At 35.2% G+C, this 21852-nt stretch overlaps 1 protein-coding gene across 1 annotated transcript in view; it reads right to left on the bottom strand.

Annotated features, from left to right (window-relative positions):
- nf2a (NF2, moesin-ezrin-radixin like (MERLIN) tumor suppressor a) overlaps positions 1-21852 on the bottom strand; it is a 56470-nt gene that overhangs the window by 22519 nt on the left and 12099 nt on the right. Inside the window, exons 5-11 of the mRNA XM_073839853.1 lie at positions 11983-12066; positions 8399-8467; positions 4910-4992; positions 4391-4466; positions 3924-4058; positions 3758-3832; positions 1121-1234 (exon numbers count right to left, since the gene is read on the bottom strand). Of these exons, the coding sequence (XP_073695954.1) occupies positions 1121-1234; positions 3758-3832; positions 3924-4058; positions 4391-4466; positions 4910-4992; positions 8399-8467; positions 11983-12066 (636 nt within the window). The remainder of the gene's footprint in view (positions 1-1120; positions 1235-3757; positions 3833-3923; positions 4059-4390; positions 4467-4909; positions 4993-8398; positions 8468-11982; positions 12067-21852) is intronic.

Below are 21852 nucleotides of genomic sequence, written 5' to 3'. Positions count from 1 at the left end.
CCCCCGGAGCCACGTGAGGCACTTTTTATTATTGATGTATGCACTTTATTGAACTTGTTTTGGAGTGATGAAGAGAAACATGCGCCCATGCAATTCTAAAGCTTGGAAATGCCAGGATCATTTTTAATATAACTCCGATTGGATTTGTCTGAAAGGAGGAAGTCATACACACCTAGGATGCCTAGAGGGTGAGTAAATTATGGGCTAATTTTCATTTTTGGGTGAACTAACCTTTTAAACTGATCATAAGTGACAGTAAATACTTTTACATTGTTACAAAAGATTAAACGCTGTTCTTTTGAACTTTCTATAAAAATGTGTTCATAAACGCATTAAACAGCCCAACTGTTTTCAACATTGAGAACAAAATAGTAAATCAGAATAACTCATGAAGGACATGGCTGCTGAAAAGTCAGTTTAGTCATCACCAAAAGAAATTTCATCTTAAAATATATTCAAATACAAAACAGTTATTTTAAATTGCAATTATATTTCACAATATTACTATTTTACTGTAGTTTTGGTGAGCATGAGAGAATTCTTTCAAAAACTAAAATGGTAAAAAATAAAACAGTAACACTTTACAATAAGGTTCATTAGATAACATGAGTTAACCACATTAGTTATCATAAACTAAGAATGACCAATACCTCTAGAGCATTTATTAATCTTAATGTTAAGCATTTACCAATGCATTATTAAAATCACAAGTAGTGTTTGTTAACATTAGATAATGCACTGTGAACTACTACTATAAACAACTGTATTTTTACATTAACAAAGATTAATAGTGTAATAAAAGTATTGTTCATTGTTCGTTCATGTTAGTTAATATATTAACTAATGTTAAGAAATGACACATTGTAAATTGTTACAAAAAAACTTCTGAACTGCAGTATAGTGTCTTACTTAAAAAAATGCATTCATTTTCTCTGTGTTCTCTTCTCATCTTTATTGCTTAATTTTTTTTCTCTTTTAACTTTGTTTGCTTTTTCTTTTGATCCTGTAAGACATGAGCTCATTGAATAAAAGAGCCCAGAAAACGGTTTTCATTTATTTGTTTAGCATAAGCAATAATCTCTCCCAGTTGATGTTAAGTCAATCATTTACTCTTTCCGACCTGTTTCCGAGCTTTCTCTTCTCTAGCCTGCATCTTCATCTGCTGGACTTCCAACGAATCAACTCTGCGTCTCCTCATGAAGAGATCATGGTTCCCGATACACAGCTGAAGAATCTTAAAAACACAAAAATTGCTTAATTAAAAGCTGTCATCATTTATTCTGTTGTTCGTAAACTATGACTTCAGTCCATGTCTTAAAAATGCCAACATATGGCCTAAGAAGACCTAGCTTATATAATAGTTATAAGATGAAAAAGGGCCATTATGACATTTTAGGGTTTGTCTGGAAAAAAGTACTTTAGACATTCAGCTAAATTTATCTTTTTGTTTTCCAATGCATAAATGAAATCCTTCAGAAATCATTCTAATATCCTGATTTGCTGTTCAAGAAGAATTTTTATTAAATTTATTAATTTTTTATTAAATTTTTCAGCTTTAATTTGAGGGTATTTACATCCAAATCAGGTGAACGGTGTAGGAATTACAACAGTTTGCATATGTGCCTCCCACTTGTTAAGGGACCAAAAGTAATGGGACAATTGGCTTCTCAGCTGTTTCATGGCCAGGTGTGTGTTTTTCCTTCATTATCTCAATTACAATGAGCAGATAAAAGGTCCAGAGTTCATTTCAAGTGTGCCATTTGCATTTGGAATCTGTTGCTGTCAACTCTCAAGATGAGATCCAAAGAGCTGTCACTATCAGTGAAGCAAGCCATCATTAGGCTGAAAAAACAAAACAAACCCATCAGAGAGATGGCAAAAACATTAGGCGTGGCTAAAACAACTGTTTGGAGCATTCTTAAAAAGAAGGAATGCACCGGTGAGCTTAGCAACACCAAAAGACCCGGAAGACCACGGAAAACAACTGCGGTGGATGACCGAAGAATTCTTTCCCTGGTGAAGAAAACACCCTTAACAACAGTTGGCCAGATCAAGAACACTCTCCAGGAGGTAGGTGTATGTGTGTCAAAGTCAACATTCAAGAGAAGACTTCACCAGAGTGAATACAGAGGGTTCACCACAAGATGTAAACCATTGGTGAGCCTCAAAAACAGGAAGGCCAGATTAAAGTTTGCCCAACGACATCTAAAAAAGCCTTCACAGTTCTGGAACAACATCCTATGGACAGATGAGACCAAGATCAACTTGTACCAGAGTGATGGGAAGAGAAGAGTATGGAGAAGGAAAGGAACTGCTCATGATCCTAAGCATACCTCCTCATCAGTGAAGCATGGTGGTGGTAGTGTCATGGCATGGCGTGGGCATGTATGGCTGCCAATGGAACTGGTTCTCTAGTATTGATTGATGATGTGACTGCTGACAAAAGCAGCAGGATGAATTCTGAAGTGTTTCGGGCAATATTATCTGCCCATATTCAGCCAAATGCTTCAGAACTCTTTGGACCGCGCTTCACAGTGCAGATGGACAATGACCCAAAGCATACTGCAAAAGCAACCAAAGAGTGTTTTAAGGGAAAGAAGTGGAATGTTATGCAATGGCCAAGTCAGTCACCCGACCTGAATCCGATTGAGCATGCATTTCACTTGCTTAAGACAAAACTGAAGGGAAAATGCCCCAAGAACAAGCAGGAACTGAAGACAGTTGCAATAGAGGCCTGGCAGAGCATCACCAGGGATGAAGCCCAGCGTCTGGTGATGTCTATGCGTTCCAGACTTCAGGCTGTAATTGACAGCAAAGGATTTGCAACCAAGTATTGAAAAAGTGAAAGTTTGATTTATGATTATTATTCTGTCCCATTACTTTTGATCCCTTAACAAGTGGGAGGCACATATGCAAACTGTTGTAATTCCTACACCGTTCACCTGATTTGGATGTAAATACCCTCAAATTAAAGCTGGCAGTCTGCAGTTAAAGCACATCTTGTTTGTTTCATTTCAAATACATTGTGGTGGTGTATAGAGTCAAAAATGTTAGAATTGTGTCGATGTTCCAAGATTTATGGACCTGACTGTCCACTATACCATTTAAATGCTTGGAGTCAGTATAATTTATAAATTTTTGGGGGGAATGAAATTATAGAAATTAATACTTCTATTTCGCAAGGATGCTTTAAATTGATCACAAGTGATGATAAAGACATTTATAACGTTACAAAAGATTCCTATTTCAGATAAATGCTGTTCTTCTGAACAGTCTATTCATCAAAGAAACCTGAAAAAAAATCTACTCAGCGGTTTTCAACATCATAATAATAATAAATGTTTTTTGAGCACCAAATCAGAATATTAGAATGATTTCTGAAGGATCATGAGAATGGAGTAACGTTGCTAAAAACGATCACAAGAATGAAAGGCATTTTAAAATCTATTCAAATAAAAATATTTGAAATTATTTAACATTTTAAATAGTAAACATATTACAAAATGCTTAAATGCAGGCTTTTTGTTTTCCAATGCATAAATAAAATCACACTAGTTTGGCTCAACATGAGGGTGAGTAAATGACAACAATTTTCAATTCTGGGTACCTTTTAATTAACCACTCACAGCATCTCTAGATTAATGGCATAAAGATTTATTAATATAGCCTGATAAACCACCTTACCACACCACAGTGGGTTTGTGAAGATCAATTTGAAATTGATCACTGCATTACAACACATCACAAAAATACTCACCAGTTTATTGACTCTGAGTTTTGAGGAGTTGAATTTGAAGACATCTGCCCTCTTATCCAAGGGTTTAATGGCAAACTAAAGAAAAAGTTATTGAAATTAGTGCACATACCACACTTAATGTGAGGACAGATTGTGTAAAAGTATGAATTGTTTATAAAACGAGTACCTCTTTATCGCTGTATGAGATGTTTCTGATCTCATTCCAGGGAAAAGAGATTTTGGGTGTCAGTTTGTTACTCGGGTCATAAATGTGGAGGCCCAAAGCGTCAACACCCAGCAGCAAGCTGGTTCCCTTTTTATTCTTGAAAAATAAAAAGATAATAAAAAGACCTTCAATCCAGTTTCTTTTACTATCATGATCACATTGCAACGGCTTTTCAGAGTAAAACAGATGTCACACACCAGGCAAAATTAATATTTGAAAACAAAAAGGGAGAGTACAAAAAGTTTCAAGCAGGGTGGGCAACAAAGGAAGTATGAGATGATTTAAGTTAAAGGTGACTAGGTCACCAATAATAAAAGGTTTGATTATTAAATAAAAAATAATAAAGGTATACAATAATAAAAGCATTTGGGTGACCGGAGTTCTACCTCAGATTGTTACTGGCGTACAGCAGCGGAGGCATTTCTTACCCTAATGGAAAAGTAATTGACCCCATACATCTCCAGATCCTGAGCTATTTTTAAATACTCCATCTCAGCTTCATCTCTGCAGCACACAATAACAAACAAAAATGTGGGAGGGAGGAAAGGAGGGAGACAGAAGGGGAAAAAAGAGAGAATAAATTAGACACAAAATAAAATCTATTCCACCGCAGGGCTTTAATGAGACTCGACTAACTGGAAGTGCAGAAACTAGAGGTCACGCAGTATGTCTTACAGTAACCGATTGTGGCAATGTACACAAAAACACACACACACTCACCATAAATGCACCAATTAAAAATATTATACTAAAAACATCTAGGTTTTTTCAATTTTGCAGCTGATTCTGACCGACATGCAAAGCATCCAATACAGTTTTCTTGTTGCACTTGATTGAAGACTGCGATTTCAGAAGACTTTTGCCATTTCTGTGTGCAACATGCATCAGACAGTCCATGAAAAGACTGTGAGCAAGCTGTCTGAGACTGAGACTCAAGTGTACAATACCTGGTTCTGCCCCTGTGCTCAGCATAGCAGACCGTGATTCTCTCCTCCCACATCTCTGCAGTCATCTGGTACAGATTAATAACCTGCACAAGAGAAAGACACATGAAGATCAGTCATCAAGCCCAATAAAGTCTTTAACTGTCTCAGAGCATTTTCAAAACGGAGCTCTGGTTTGACATCAGTATTCATTTTGTTTGTTGGAATGAAAGCCGTTTTCTTAAAACAGGAACATAAACAACTGTTGATGACATTACCATTACAAAAGATTTTTTGAAAGAAATTGAAACTTTTCTTAAATTAATCAAAAGTGACAGTGAAACATCTATAACATTTTTTCATTATTACAAATTATAATATAATGATTATTAATAATTTTGACTTTCTATTCCTCAAAGAATTGTAAAAAAAAAATATTTTAAAATATTTTAAAGAACTGTAAAAAATAAAATATTTTTAAAACTGGTGCATTTTTTTACAATTCTTTAAAATGTTTTAAAATATTTTATTTATATAGAAATTTTTTTGAAAAAGCCTTTTTAAATTTTTATATTTCACAATATTACTGCTTTTACTGTATTATTGAGCAAATATTTTCTGTATGTCATATTTGGCATATAGTTACAATGCATTTCTCATAGCAGCTGGTCTTCACAAAAATTACCTTTAAAAAATAGGTCACGTTCTTTGATATCAACATTTCTGGAGTTAAAGGAGTTCACTTCCAGAACAAAAATTTAAACATAATGTAGTCGCCCTTTTGTCATCCAAGATGTTCATGTGTTTCTTTCTTCAGTTGTAAAGAAATTGTTTTTTGAGGAAAACATAGTGGACTTCTTTGGTGCCCACGAGGTTGAACTTCCAAAATACAGTTTAAATGCAGCTTCAAAGAGTCCAAACGATCCCAGCTGAGGAAGAAGGGTCTTATCTAGCTAAAAAGTCGGTCATTTTCTAAAAATAAATTACAGTTATAATTTTTAACCTCAACTGTTCATATTGTCTAGCTCTGTGTGTACTTTGTATTCCAATTCAAGATAATTAGGGTAAAACCATCTCATTTTCCCCTTCAACTTCAAAATTGTCCTACATTGCTGTTTTACCTTTTTTTGGGGTTTGATCTTCTTTGCATGTTTACTTTGTAAACACATAGTCGGTACTTCTGCAGCGATGTAGGGTGATTTTGAAGTTGGAGGAGAAAATTAGATGGGAGTTTTTCGACATACCCTAACTGAGTACACACAGAGCTAGACAAGACAAGCATTTGAGGTTAAGGCTACTTCTACATTAATCCGGATACATTTGAAAACGGAGTTTACGTTTTAAAACGCTCTCCGTCCACACTAGCGTTTCCAAGCGTTTTCCAAAAGATTCTCGTCCACACTGAAACGTAGGAAAACATCAAATTCGCCTTACTGCGCATGCGTAAAGCCTTCAAAATTATACAGAGGTAATAAGTTCACGCAATTCTTCTGCCAGGATCATTTACGGAAATATCTCATTGTTCACTGACGAGTCTATGTCGCGCTCACTCATATTTTATCTGAAAAGCAGTTGTCGTCATGTTTTGCAGGACAGCAACTGAGAGGAAATTTTTTGCCATCATTTTAGGACAGTTATTTGAAGAGTGTACAAGGTAAATCTCTTTAGCAGCAGTGTGACAGTGAATAGCACAGGCACAATTACTGCTGTAAACATAGATATCTATTGGTACAATATGCGTCACATGACTAAATATGCGTCATCGTTTTCAAAAGCCTCCGTTTTCACAGTCCACAGTACAAGGCGAAAACGGCGTTTTCAAATTTATCCACTTTGGAGAGCGTTTTCAAAAAGCTCCGTTTTCCTTGACAAAAATGCCGTCTCAGTGTGGACGGAAGGCCAAAACGGAGAGAAAAAGATGCGTTTTCAAACGAAAACGTATTAGTGTGGACATGGCCTAAGTAGTACATAAATTGTAAAATTCTTTAGAAAATAACCAATCGTTTTGCTAGATAAGACCCTTATACCTCACTTAGGAATGTTTAGAGCCCTCCGAAGCTGCTTTAAAACTGTATTTTGGAAGTTCAAACTTGCAGGCACCATAGAAGTCCACTTCATGGAGAGAAATCCTGAAATGTTTTCCTCAAAAAACTATTTCTTTACAACTGAAGAAAGAAAGGCATGAACACATTGGATGACAAGGGGGTGAGTAAATTATCTGTAAATATTTTTTTCTGGAAGTGAACTTCACCTTTAAAGGGATAGTTCACCTAAAAATTAAAATGACCCCATGATTTACTTTTCCTTAAGCCATCCTAGGTGTATATGACTCTCTTTCAGACGAATACAGTCAAAGTTATATTTAAAAATGTCCTGGCTCGTCCAAACTTTATAATGGCAGTGAATGGGTGTGAAGATTTTGAGGTCCAAAAAAGTGCATCCACCCATCATAAAAAGTGCTCCACACGTGGTCCTGAAGCGAATCAATGCATTAATGAAAAAGAAAATCCATATTTAAAAGTACCGTAATCTCTAGCTTCCGCTGTCGTACATGCGTTCACAAGAGAGTTAGGTTCCAGCAGACTAAGTAATACCTATGATGTAGGCGTAGCGTAAGCTCCAGTGAGAATATGGTAGTCTCGCAAGAACCATGTTTTGTTTACAGGAGCAAAGTAAGCAAAGTTTCCTTTGTTCAGCTTATATTCCTCTTGGCTTTTATCAAAATCATGTTGTACTTCTGATTCGTGACCAGTGCTTTGTTTTGCTCTCTCCTCTGCATTTCCGTATTTGTCACTTCTCACCAGAGCTTACACTATGCCTATGGAAACACTTTATTGGACTTCTATTGGTCTATTGAATCTCAACAGCCATTTACTGCCATTATAAAGCTTGGAAGAGCCAGGACATTTTTTTTAATATAACTCCAACTGTATTAATCTGAAAGATGAAAGTCATATACATCTAGGATGGCTTTAGGCTGAGTAAATTATGGAGTAATGCTCATTTTGGGGTAAACAATTTCTTTTAATTTGGACTGGTCTGGTGGTGAAACAAATTTTTTGTTCTCCTGAGTCACTTTTGCTAAGGTGCTTAACAGCTGATGCTAGTATTTATTTTGGAAAACATGTTTATTTCACATTTTTTTAGCCAGATAGCACAATGTATAACAGGGTGGAAAAGAAATTAGGTTCAGACTGATCAACCAAACAATGAGTGAAAACAGTGTAAAAATGGTTAACGGAGCCAAACACAATGGCTAATAGAGCTGAAGGACATTTCCTAATTAAGTGGGACTATTTAAATCCTTCAGACGATTCTGAATGCCAATGGAGTAAACAAACACTCTTTCTCAGTACTTACTGACATGTGGGCGAAAGCTTCCAGCCGAGAGCTTTCACTATATCTAACGCCCTACGGGAAGCCCGTCGAAGCCTTACAGGCTCGTTACCGAGCTCTGTGAACATAATCAGCATAATTAGCATGGAGCGACGCCCATCGCAACATCACACTCACTCTCTTTGGTAGCAGCTCCTCTTGGGACAGGAAGCCTGGCTTGTGGACATTAGGGTCGTAATCACCATACTGCAGAAACAAGATGAGAAATCAAAATGAGCTCAATTATGAATTCTGAGAGAGGGGGGAAAATGGACCGGCACAGTCATAAAAAACAGCCATTATATTCACCTGCTCTCACTTAAAGTGAATTGAGTAATACGCTGTTGTGTAAAACATAAAAGCACGTCCCAATCAAAATAAGATGAAATACAGCTGTGAGTTTTCATGAGGCACTATGGATAAGATAAGTAGAGAGTTAAAAAAGGTGCTACTGAGAGAGAAAGATAATTGCACGATCAGATTTTGCACAAGCAAAATGGGTGGTTTGTACAATGACTATGGGACGTAAATGATGCAGAATATCTTTGTTATTATATTTAAAAAAAATAAACCACCATTTAAATATTTGTGGTCGGTAAGATGTTAAATGATTTTGAAAGATGTCTTATGACCACCAAGGCTACATTTATTCGATCAAAAATACAGTAAAAGTAGAGTAGAGAGTAGTTGCTTGAAATAGTTTGATGCTGAATAATTAAGCTTTCTATTAACGCATGGCCTGTTAGGATAGGACTATTTGCAAATCTGGAATCCAAGGGTGCAAAAAAAATCTAAATATTAAGAAAAGCCTTTAAAGTTGTCCAAATGAAGTTCTTAGCAATGCATATTACTAATCAAAAATTAGGTTTTGATATATTAACGGCAGAAAATTTACAATATATCTTCATGGAACATGATCTTTACTTAAAATCCTACTGATTTTGGCATAAAAGAATAAATTATAATTTTGACCCATTGATATGTATTGTTTTCTATTGCTGCTGGTTTTGCAGTCCAGGGTCACATATTATAACTTAAAAAAAATGTAAAAATAGTAGTAATAACAATAATAATTTTTAATTTATAAAACATTAATGTTTTATGTAAAATGTTATTCTGTGATAGCAAAACTGAATTTTCAACAGCCATTACTCCAGTCTTCATTCTTACATAATCCATCCGAAAATGTTCTAATATGTTGATTTGTTTATCATCAATATTTTTCTTGAAACTGAAGTTCTAGTCTGAAGTATTAATTTGAAATAGAAATATTTTGTAACAATTTAAAAGTCTTTACTGATCAATTTTATGCAACCTTGCATACAAAAGTGTTCATTTCCTAAAAAAAAGATCTTACTGGCCTCAAACTTTTTTGTACATCCACATCCCATTCTGGTATCCTCACAAATATACAAAGTGGAAGAAAGCGGAAGAAAAATTTTTTGTAGCCTTAGTCTGTGTTGAAAGAGTGGCTACAAGATATATCACACATTGCAAATACATTAATGAAATGTTATGGTTATACTTCTGAAATAAAGCGAAATTGTTGTGTATTTACTGTCTATATGTTTGGTTAGAAACAAGGAAATTGTTAGTGTTAATCAACAATGCACCACAGATGCAGTACATAAAAATAGCATGGAATACTCCTGCAAGACAAGTCATATGAATGTCACAATCCAAATATATTCTAAAATAAACATCATTACAGAATGTGGACTGCTTGCAGGAACTAAAGAACAAGCCGATATGCAGAATCAGAAAGGCAAGACAATAATACTCCATCAGTGTCACGCTGGCTTGTCATTTTGAGCTCTACGGGCAGATTCACGCTGCTCAGCTGTGATGAGACTGACATGTGAAAGCATCCCCATTTGAAAGTGAAAGCTTCACTCCTGCATTAAGAATAAGTTTTCACAGTGAGGGAGAAATGGCTGCCACCTCATCCTCTCTTCTTCTCGACCAGTTTTTTATTTATTTCTTGTATATATCAGCCTGCGCCTCTTTTTTGATTTTTACTCTCTTTACATTTCTTCGTTCTCTTTTCTCAAGCCTTCTTTATCTTCCTATCTTTTTGAATAACTGCAAACCTGCACCTGGTGGTGTTAAATGGAGACAGATCTGTCATGCAGCTACTCAGATTTGTAAAACAGGTAATTCCAAGTGAATAAGCCACATTCAAAGCCAAAGAAATGCATATCTGTAACTCAATTGAGCATAATTATGCATCAAGTAGCAGTTGGCAGAATGAGCAAAATCTAAAAGTACAATGCAAGTTATGTGATAAGGCTTTTTGATGCTCCAGAAGGAAAAACAAAGCATCGAGAGCCAGGGTGTAAACTTTTGAACAGAATGAGGATATGTACATTTTTATTTTTATTTTATCTAAATATAATTTTAGTTCACAAGTTAAATTTACACTGATCTTCAAAGTCATTCAATTCAAAAGTTTTCACCCCCTTCTTAATGCATGTTTTTTCTTTCTAGAGCATCAGTAAGCATTTGAAAGTTCTGTAATAGTTGCATGAGTCCCTCAGTTGCCCTTATTGATAAAAGATGAATCTCAAAATCATACAGTCATTGTTGGAAAGGGTTTAAATATACAAAAATCCTAGAAAACCAAATTATTTGTTGGGACCTGAAGGATTTTTCTGAAGAACAGCAGGCAGTTTAACTGTTCAAGACAAACAAGGGATTCATGAACAACTATCACACAAAAAAAAAAAAAACAGCTGTATATCATTCAATTAACAACACAGTATTAACAATCAAGTGTATGTGAACTTTTGAACAGGGTAATTTTTATATATTCAACTATTATTTTCTTATTCAGCACAAATATTCTTCTTATTCAGGTCAGTACTAAATAAAAATCCCTGTTATTTTAGTAAAATAATTAACATTTTGCAGATTCTGCAAGGTGTACGTAAACTTTGGACTTCAACTGTATCTTCTGTGATCATTAGTGCAGTTTTTAGTGTCATGTGATCCTTCAGAAATCATTTCAATATGCTGATTTGCTGCTTGTGAAACTTTTATTATTATTAATGTTAAAAACACTGTTACTTCTTAATGTTCTTGTGAAAAAAAAAAAATACTTAGATGGTAAAACACATTTAATAGGAGATCAACAATACTATGTAATAATGACAAGATCTTCTTTGTTTTAATACATGTACAGTATCGAAGCAAAAACCTGATTGTTGTTTTGCAAATCACATACATGACAACTTTGAAATCAAAATGGCGCGTTTCGCCAAAGCTGCTGTAAAAAGCCTTGAGAAGCCATCAAAAGACTTAAGCACAACCAGCACCAGGCTCAAACACCAGCTAAACAAACTGCCTTGCCATGTGAAAGCTTACAAATTGCTTTAACAAAGCAAACAAAAGCTTTAGCTGATTCCCATTCGGTTTTTAGAGCCATCTAGCGATGCACCGTGTCTGACGTGAGTCAGAAAGAAACAGTGTGGTTTCTAAATTGGCACAAGGTGAGCTGTGCGCAGTTAGCCGAGGCTTTCGGATAAATGGCATGTTCTTGTTGCCCTTGAGCTGTCAATCAAACTGACACCTCCTTAATAAAATGCGCTTCTTTCTGTGGGAAGACTGTAATGGGATAGATGCCGACCTTGAAGGACGTCCATAGGAGGTTAAGGTTTAGCTCCGACACCTTTCTGTGTGTCTATCAAAGAAAGAAGGGTTTTAAAAAAAGAAAGAGCACTGACCTTAGCGTGGACGGCGTAAGAGGCTAACAGCACCGAAGCCTCGGGTGGACAGTATATCTCCTCCTCTAAAATGCTCTTCTTCACCTGCGGGATATAAGAAGAGAGGAGAGTAAGATTAACAGGATTTTATTATTATTATTGCTACATATTTGGGGGAATGGGTTACTAAGAATTTTATGAGATGCCATCATGATAGATTACAGTGATATTCACCTGGATCTTGCTAAAGGGCACAATGGTGGTAGTCAAATGATCGTTCATTCGTTTTAATCTGCATTCTTTTGGTTACCTGCCTAGATATTTAACTACTAACTACTAGCAAATATTATAGATGATATTAGAGGCAGTATGTAAAAAAAAAACAATGTCGTATATACAGTTGAGGTCAAAAGTTTACACCCCCCATTCAGAATCTGCAAAATGTTCATATTTTTTTAACCAAAATGAGAGGGACCATACAAAATGCATGTTATTGTTTATTTAGTACTGACCTGAATAAGATATTTCACATAAAAGACATTTACATGTAGTCCACAATAGGGCTGGTCCGAATACCATTTTTTGATCTTCGAAGCTTCGGTGGGAGGGGCTGAACATATTCTTCTCTCTAATAAAGGCAGGGATCTCTGTATGTCTTTCTGTTTGCATTTTTATTATGTCGAGAACAGTTCATTCAAAGGATTTTTGCTGTGGACCCACCCAAGGGAGTGCAGTGTTGCATTTTGGTGCAATATGGACACATGAAAGGAACGTTCAGAATTAATAAATTGTAATAGAACATTGCGAGTTGGAAGCGGCGCGCCTCACGCAGGCAGAGCTTATATGCTTTGAAAACGGACACTGCGCTAGTGATACAAAACACACAGGTCTGTTAAGAGCAATAATTTTAATAAGGTAGCCAATCATTTTTAACAAACAAATCACTCCCAAATCAGAAATTAGCAGCACAGTAATTACTGCTGCGTCCAATGAGCAAATGGCGAGGCAGGATCGTCAACTTCATCTTTGTGTCAAATACTAGTTTATTAATAAATAATTTGCTTATCCCCTTACTTCCCCCCCCGACACATTCATGGTAATTATTTTTGCTGGGGCTTTGCGGTCAGCTTTAGCCTACTGCGTGCATTTAAATGCGTAGGCGCGGTTTTCATTGCGACAGTCACAGCCCTAGTTTAGTGGGCCCGACTGTACTTTTCTCTTAACGCATGGCTTGAAAACAGTTGTGTTGCTTAATATTTTTGTAGAAACTACGATAAGTTTTTTGTTTTGTTTTTCAGGATTTTTTTTTTTTTGATGAATACAAAGCTTAAAATAAATAGAAATATATTGTAACAGTAAAAATGCATTTGTCACTTCTGATCAATTAAAGAAATCCATGAAAAAGTATTAATTTCTTATTAAATAAAAAACGGTATTAAAACAATTTTAGTGTGCTATACATGACTACCTACTGTAGTTTTAGTATGCAAACCACAATGATAGAAACAGATCTCTAACTTGTTCAATCCTGTTATTCAAGATGTTCATGTCTTTCTTTCTTTCTTCAGTTGTATTGATTTTGTTTGTTTTTTTGAGGAAAACATTTCAGGATTTCTCTCCATATAGTGGACTTCTATGGTGCCCATGAGTTTGAACCTATAAACGCAGTTTAAATGCAGCTTCAAAGGGTCCAAACGTTCCTAGCTGAGGAAGAAGGGTCTTATCTAGCGAAACGATTGGTTATTTTCAAAACAGATTGACAATTTATATACTTTTTAACCTTAAATGCTCGTCTTGTCTCGTCTCTGAGGTGCGTAGTCTGTGTGATCCGGGTCAAGACAGTTAGGGTATGTTCAAAAACTCCCATCTCGTTTTCTTCCCCAACTTCAAAATCACCCTACATTGCTGCAGAAGTACCGACCCAGTGTTTACAAAGTGAACATACAAAGATCATTAAACGCCCTGAAACAGCATTGTAGGATGATTTTCAAGTTTAAGATGAAAACGAGAAGTTTTTCGACATACCCAAACTGTATTTACCCGGATTACACAGACTACGCATACGCATCGCAGAGACGAGTCAAGACGAGCATTTGAGGTTAAAAGGAATATAAATTGTCAATTTGTTTTAAAAAATAACCCATCATTTTGCTAAATAACACCCTTCTTCCTTGCCTGGGATCAATTTGGAGCCCTTTGAAGCTGCATTTAAACTCCATTTTGGGGGCACCATACATATCCACTATATGGAGAGAAATCCTAAAATGTTTTCCTCAAAAAACAATTTCTTTACGACTGAAGAAAGAAAGACACGAACATCTTGGATGACGGGGTGGTGAGTACATCTGTAAATTTTTGTTCTGGAAGTGAACTATTCCTTTTATGCTTTACAGAGAATTCGATATTTTAGCAGGTACTTTCTGAATAGATAGAATAAACAACACTGTGTTTTGTTTTATTCTTTAGGATATCCTAGTCACGACTATCCATTAGTAAGCCGACAAAGGTTGTGTTCTTCCGGCTCTTTGGACTGCAAAGCCCAGACGTCATTTATGGCTGCTAATACAAAGCAAAGGCAGAATATTTCAGGGTCAGTTTTAAGAACTCTAGAAGCAGCAGATGGCTCACAGGTTACACATTCACTGTTGCAGGGCTGTTGAGTTGAATTCCAAGTGGGGCTGTAGGGAGAAAACAGGCGACCTGGCAAAGGACTGCTCCTAGTGCAGACTCCTAAGCCTGGCAGAACTGACTGCCTACCTGTTTGTAACAACATAATTTGCGTGTCCATAATCTAGACTTGAATGCATGAATAAATCAATAACTCTAGGATTTGCATTTCCTGAAAGATCTAGCAGTGCTTGCAAAGCAGCAAAATAAAATAAAGCTAAATAAAATAAACAAAAAACATGTTTAAAAAGCTAGCCTGCTACATAAACCTATAAAGTAAAATGTAGATATAAAAAAAAAGACACATTCAAGGCTGTATTATCTACAAAATGTTTGAATGGAGTCTGTACGTTAAGCAGTCGAGCTGAACTAATTCCAGAAATCTGTGAAAGAGAAAAGAAAAGAAAAAAAGAGAAAAGATTTTCAAGAGCTGCCTTGCAAGCACTGTAACAACTAATTGACAGACTTCTGAATGAAATCAAAGAATGAAATTAATTCCTAACTTCATGCTTCATCAAAAGAGAAAATTAATAAAGGATAGAAGAATAGACCCCTGACCTTTATGAACAAAAGAGTTAGTTAACAGAACAAAAGGTTGTTTATGTACACAGCTTATAAATGCAAAAATGTGCATTCACACTGAAAGGTTAGTATTTAATTGTCAACAATGAACCAGTGCCAAATTACGAGTAAAATATTGCTGCTTTGCCAAATGAGCTGTTGCTAAAAGCACTGCCACACACGGGAGAAGGCTGGTCACCGTGCCGACCATTAGCAGCTTGGCAAAACGAAAAAGGATCTCATTTAATGATAACGAGAAAATGGAAGCCAAAAAAGTTTAACGACAGGGCTACAATTAGCACAAGGTTGAACTAATTGAAAAACAATAATAAAACAACCAAATACCAATCAATATGAGCAGTTTGCTCAAAAATTAAATGTTTTAAATTTGCACAACTTTCTGCGATCATTCAAATAATAAACAGACTACCGTTTAAAATTAAGGTCATAATATTTCAGCAAAGATGCATTTAATTTATCAAAAGTCAGAGAAAAGACACTTAAAATGTCACAAGCTTTCTTTTTCAAATAAATGTTGTTCTTTTGAACTTTGTAATTATCAAATATTCCTAAAAAATGTTAATGGTTTGTAAAAAAAAAAAAATTAAATAGCACAACTCTTTTCACCAGAATAATAAATGGTTTGAGCAGCAAATACACTACCAGTCAAAAGTTTTAAAACAGATTTTTTTTTTTTTTTTTTTAAAGAAGTCTCTTCTGCTCATCAAGCCTGCAAGGTGCAGCAAAAACAGTAACATTACATTTTGAAATTTTACTATTTAAAATAACTGGTTTCTATTTGAATTAGGGCTGGGCGATATGGCAAAAATGTAATCTCGATCATTTTTTCCCATATTGAACGATAACAATATATCTTTCGATATAAGCTCTTGATGTTGCCAGTTTTAAAATAGTATCCCAACAATGAATAAAACAACAATAATTAAAGGGTTCATTAAATTACATTTTAAAGTATTGTTTATTAACAAAAACAGATTACAGTTTTGGCCTTAAAAATTAAAACAACTTACTAAAATAATTTAAAAAATTAAAGTTGTGACAGAGTATGGTAAATGAGAGTAAATGTACAAAATGTAAACATAAAATTACTGTAAAAACATAATTTGTAACAATTATTTATTTATTTATTATTATTAACACAATTGTTTATTTTCTCTATTATAGGCTGAGCTATTTAAATTAGAGGCAACCACTGCATTTTGAAACAATCTACAGTATAAATAACAAAAAATTACAACACAGTTCTTTTTTAATCGTATTAAGTGCAGACAATTCAGCCATAATCAAAGTAGGCTACTCTTTAAATATTCGAAGTGCAAATAGAGACCGAATATTTCAAGCATGATACAGAACTATAGACATACACAAACTATTATAGCCTACATACTAATAACAGCCTAGATATGTCATGTAGCCTAATTTGCGTGCATCTGGGAGTCACTCTCTAAACAAGGGGGATTAAAATTGCTTTTGAATGCGTGTGCGTGTTTTGCTTTCGGTTTCAGCTTTAACAATCGCGCCAAACTCTAAACTGAGCTGAGAGTCACTTTTCAGATAGCCAAAACACTTATATAACGGAATTCGTGCTACTTTTGTCGACAATTTCAACATCTTTGGATAATAACTCGAGGTTAGATTCACTTTCGTCGCTGCTTCCACTTTTTTGTTTTTTTTTTTTGTCGTCCTGGGGACCGTTTTTCGTACGTTGCTATCTCAGTTACAGCTGGATTTGATTGTTGTGGATTTGTCCTGATCTTGGATTGTTTCGTTCTTCGATGCGCATCTCGGACTTGGTGTCATAGCAACAGGTCCGTAAGCTTAAACCTGCTCTGGAGCAGATTTATTTCATGTAAACAGGATTTAGGCTGCGCTCCTGGCGGGTTATGATTGGTTGAAATGGCGAGGTCACATCTGATTGGTTAAAGATCACGACTGACGTGGACTGACTCACGTGGGAAAAGAAAAGTATCTTGCAAGAAAGTGTAGAAAATAATTACGACGTTTCACACACGAATGATGACCACAGCTACACACACACATCTATCCATCTATCTAATATATATATATATATATATATATATATATACTACCGTTCAAAAGTTTGGGGTCAGTACATTTTTATTGTTTTTTAAGAAGTTAATACTTTTATTCACCAAGGATGTATTAAGTTAATAATTAAAAATTTGTTAAAAGTTAATAATAAATAATTTACATTGTTATAAAAAATATCTATTTTGAATAAACACTGTACTTTTTAAACTTGTTATTCATGAAAGAATCCTGGGGGGGGGGGAATAAAAAAAATCACAGGTTCAAAAAATATTTGGCAGCACAACTGTTGATATTATCCAACATTGATCATTCTAACAATAAATCAGCATATTAGAATGATTTCTGAAGGATCATGTGACACTTAAGACTGGAGTAACAGCTGATAAAAAAAAATCAGCTTTTCATCACAGGAATAAATTCTATTTTAAAGTATGTTAAAATAAAAAAACATTATTTTATATTGTAAAAACATTTTGCAATATTACTGTTTTTTTCTGTATTTTTAATCAAATAAATGCAGCCTTGATGAGTATAAGAGACTTCTTTAAAGACTATTGCAAGTCTTACTGACCCCAAACTTTTGAACGGTAGTGTATAAAAAAATAAAAATATATAATATAATATTATATATAATATAAATAAAATAACATATCAAGGAAAAAGCATGTAACATGGGCAGCATTAACACATTTAATTTGTTCACTACTTTTTGCCAGCCCTCTCTCCTTGCATTTGCAGCCTTTGCAGTGTTCCCTTGCGTTTTAATTAAACTCTGAAACTCCTGAAATCCCTCAATCAAGAGTTCTTGCTCTGCTGCAGAAAAATACTGTGCGCGCTCCTTCGACATGTTCGCCAACCAATCAAAGAGTTGCTGATCAATGTTTCTACTATCGATACGTACCCCCTTTTAAGCCACCCAGTGATCTCAAATGACTTCATCCAGCTATACTAATCATCAACAACAGGTGCGTTCGGAGAACCGGAATAGCGAGCTCATAGTTAGCGCGATGATTTGATCTTGGATGTAGTAAGCGAGGTACGAAGAACGGACCCCTGGTGTTAAATTTGCTTCGCAAAGTGCGGTAGGAAATGAACTTTGTACTTTGACGTGCACACGCACGCTGCATGCTGATTGGCTGTTGTCGCATATTTCTGCTGTGTGATTGGCTCTTAGATTAATCCATATCGAGCAAAAAATGTATAGAGCTCATCATCGTTATTAACATAAATTTTATCGCGATTCAATATGATATCGTTTATCGGCCCAGCCCTAATTTGAATATATTTTAATATGTAATTTATTCCTGTGATTTCAGAGCTAAATTTTTTGCATCATTACTCCTGTCACATGATCCTTCAGAAATCACTCTATTATTCTGATTTGCTACTCAAAAAACATGTATTATTATTATTATGTTGAGAGGTTTCTTTTGGAGGATTATTTTGGAGGTTTCTTTGATGATTAGAATTTATCTGAAATAGACATCATTTGTAACATTATAAAAGTGAACAATTTAAAGCATCCTTGCTAAATAAAAAGTATCAATTTCTATAAGCTTTTTATTTCAGATAAATCCTGATCTTTCTATTCAAAGAATCCTGAAAAAAACAAAAACAAATTCAACTGTTTCAAATATTTATAAAAAATAATAATAAATGTTTCTTGAACAGCAAATCAGCATATTAGAATATTCTGCATATTCTGAAGGGTCATGTGACACTGAAAACTGGAGTATTGATGCTGAAAATTTTGCTTTGATCACAGGAACAAATTACATTTTAAAATATATTCAAATAGAAAGCAGTTATTTTAAATAGTAAAAATATTTCACAATATTACAGCCTTTGCTGTATTTTGGATCAAATAAATGCAGGCTTGGTGAGCAGAAGAAACTTCTTTAAAAAAAACATTGAAAATCTTACTGTTCAAAAACTTTTGACTGGTAGTGTTAATAAAAATTAATTGAATTAAAATATATATTTTTAAGTTATTAGTTATAAGACTTTGTACCTACATTATTGTATCTATACTATATAAATAATTAACAATATTACCATTTTTACTGTATTTTGATCAAATAAATGCAGCATTGAGCATCAGAGACAAAAAATATATACTGACCCTAAAATAGTAAACTTACAACTAAACTTACAATATGATTTTGAACAACGCAATAGTCATATATACTTATTTTATGATGTTTATGGTACTTTGTAAAAGCATGCATAATACACATAAAGCTGCTGTAATAATAAAAGCTTACATTCTACACCAATTTATTCTATTCTATTCTTTTCACTTTTTATACACTCCTCAAGCACCTTTGTTATATTGAAAGGAGTGGTCAGGATATTCTTATTCTTCTTTTGTGTTCCATGAAAGCAAGAAAATATAAGTAATGACAGAATTTCCCTTTCCAGGTAAACCCTATCTGTTAAGACTTGCTCCCCATTCATCTCTTTCATATATTAAAAAAATCATCATGCTTGCTCTTTTATCCATCGCCCCGACTATCAGTCTGAAAACAGTCGCAAAAGTAGCATGCAATGTGTTAGTAACTGGTCAAAAGGGTTTTGGCTATTACAGTCGTCTTTTAAATCTGCTTTACAAATGTGACAGCACTTTAAAAACGCAGTCTGGGAAGGGTGGCTGTTCCTGATAAGAACCCATCCAGGCGAGCGTTTTTAAACAGGATCTGCGCATCCAAACACGTGGCTCTATCCCAAGCCTACATACGAGTGGAGGGCAGAGGCTAAAAGAGAACAGACTCACCGTTCTCCAATCCCTTCCCAGAATTCATTAGCATCTTTTGAGAATTCATTACATTCGTTTTCAGAGTGCACTGCCATTCTGAAGCGGCGCGGGTCTACCTCCCATTACGGGTGAAGATAAGCTACTTATGTTTGCTCAGAATGTTCATATCTTCTTCTTGTGCCCTTTCCACTGCATTAAATCTATCGGATTGGTACAAGCACTGTAAAGTGAAGGGCAAATTTCCACATAGATAACAAATATAGATGCAACACGGTTGGTAAAACTGAACAGAGTTAATGCATGCAAAATAGGTGCTTATTTACCTCCCATGCCGAGCAACCAGCTTGCTCAATGAAATGATTGATAATGTGCTCATAATCAAGGTGTTATTGCTTAATGGCTTCTGATCGCTCAGAACGAATCTTGGCAGGAAGCCGTATTACGGTGGGAGGTGTTCCCCTGGGCTTATAGAATCAGAGACAGGGGCCCTGATGTGAAGCACACCGATTCCACATGGCTGAACACAATCACACCGAACAATGAAAGAGAGCGCTGAACCCGCAGACAGCACAGCCAGCCCACAAACCTCTCTCACACAGAACTGCGGCGAGAAACCAAATACAGGAGCTCAGTTCTGCTGCCAAGCCTATTGAAATGAAATGGCTTCTGAGTTTGGGTCAATGGCACATCATCACCCTGCTGCTGTGTACAAACAATACTTACAGTCCAACTAGATTAATTATGTACAACACTATACCAAAATCAAATCAATTTTCTGTGCATCAATTTTCTGCTCTTGCTTTTGGAGCATGATGGTAATCTAGGGGTTCGAAGTTAAGACTGCCAACACAAAGGTAGCAGATTCAATCACAAACAGCCAGGCTTCACACTGCGACCATTTCAGTCACATTTGCGACTGAAATCTACTGTGCACAACAATGAAAAAATATTTCGGGGTAGCGTCAAAGATTTCTACTTACGTGTTTTTGCAGCATTGAGTAATGTATCACAGACATAACTGTTGATTTCTTACAAATGTAAATTTTCTAAACAAAGTGTAGACACAATGGACATAAGAGATTTATTGTATTGTGCAGGGTAGGGAGCTACGTTAATTATAATGGAACTAAGATGATTGACAGCTTTTAATGATTATTAAGGGAGTTTACAAATGTGACATTGATTTTTTACAACAGTTCAATAAACAAAGTTAATATTAAAGGAGTAGTTCACTTTCAGAACAAACATTTACAGATAATGTACTCACCCCCTTGTCATCCAAGATGTTTATGTCTTTCTTTCTTCAGTCGTAAATGAATAGTTTTTTGAGGAAAACATTTTAGGATTTCTCTCCATATATTGGATATGTATGATACCCCCAAGTTTGAACTTCCAAAATGCAGTTTAAATGCAGCTTCAAAGGGCTCTAAACGATCCCAGCCAAAAAAGAAGGGTCTTGTGTAGCGAAATGATTTATTTTTGGTTATTTTTTAAACTAATTGACAATTTCTATACTTTTTAACTTCAAATGCTCATATTTTCTCATCTCTGTGATGCGCATGCTAGTCTGTGTGATCAGGCTCAACACAGTTAGGGTATGTCAAAAAACTCCCATCTCGTTTTCTTCCCCAACTTCACAATTGTCCTACATCACTGCAGAAGTACCGACCCAGTGTTTACAAAGAGAACATACAAAAAAAGATCAAACGCCCTTTACCAAAAAAGGTTTAAAAAAAAAGCGTTGTAGGACGATTTTGAAGTTGAAAACGAAAACAAGATTGGAGTTTTTCAACATACCCTAACTGTATTGACCCGGATTACACAGACTATGCATG

This window comes from Garra rufa, chromosome 5, assembly GCF_049309525.1.
Source record: "Garra rufa chromosome 5, GarRuf1.0, whole genome shotgun sequence".
NCBI lineage: Eukaryota > Metazoa > Chordata > Actinopteri > Cypriniformes > Cyprinidae > Garra > Garra rufa.
The sequence above is the reverse complement of the archived record's forward strand: the minus strand, read 5'-3'. Positions and strand labels throughout refer to the sequence as shown.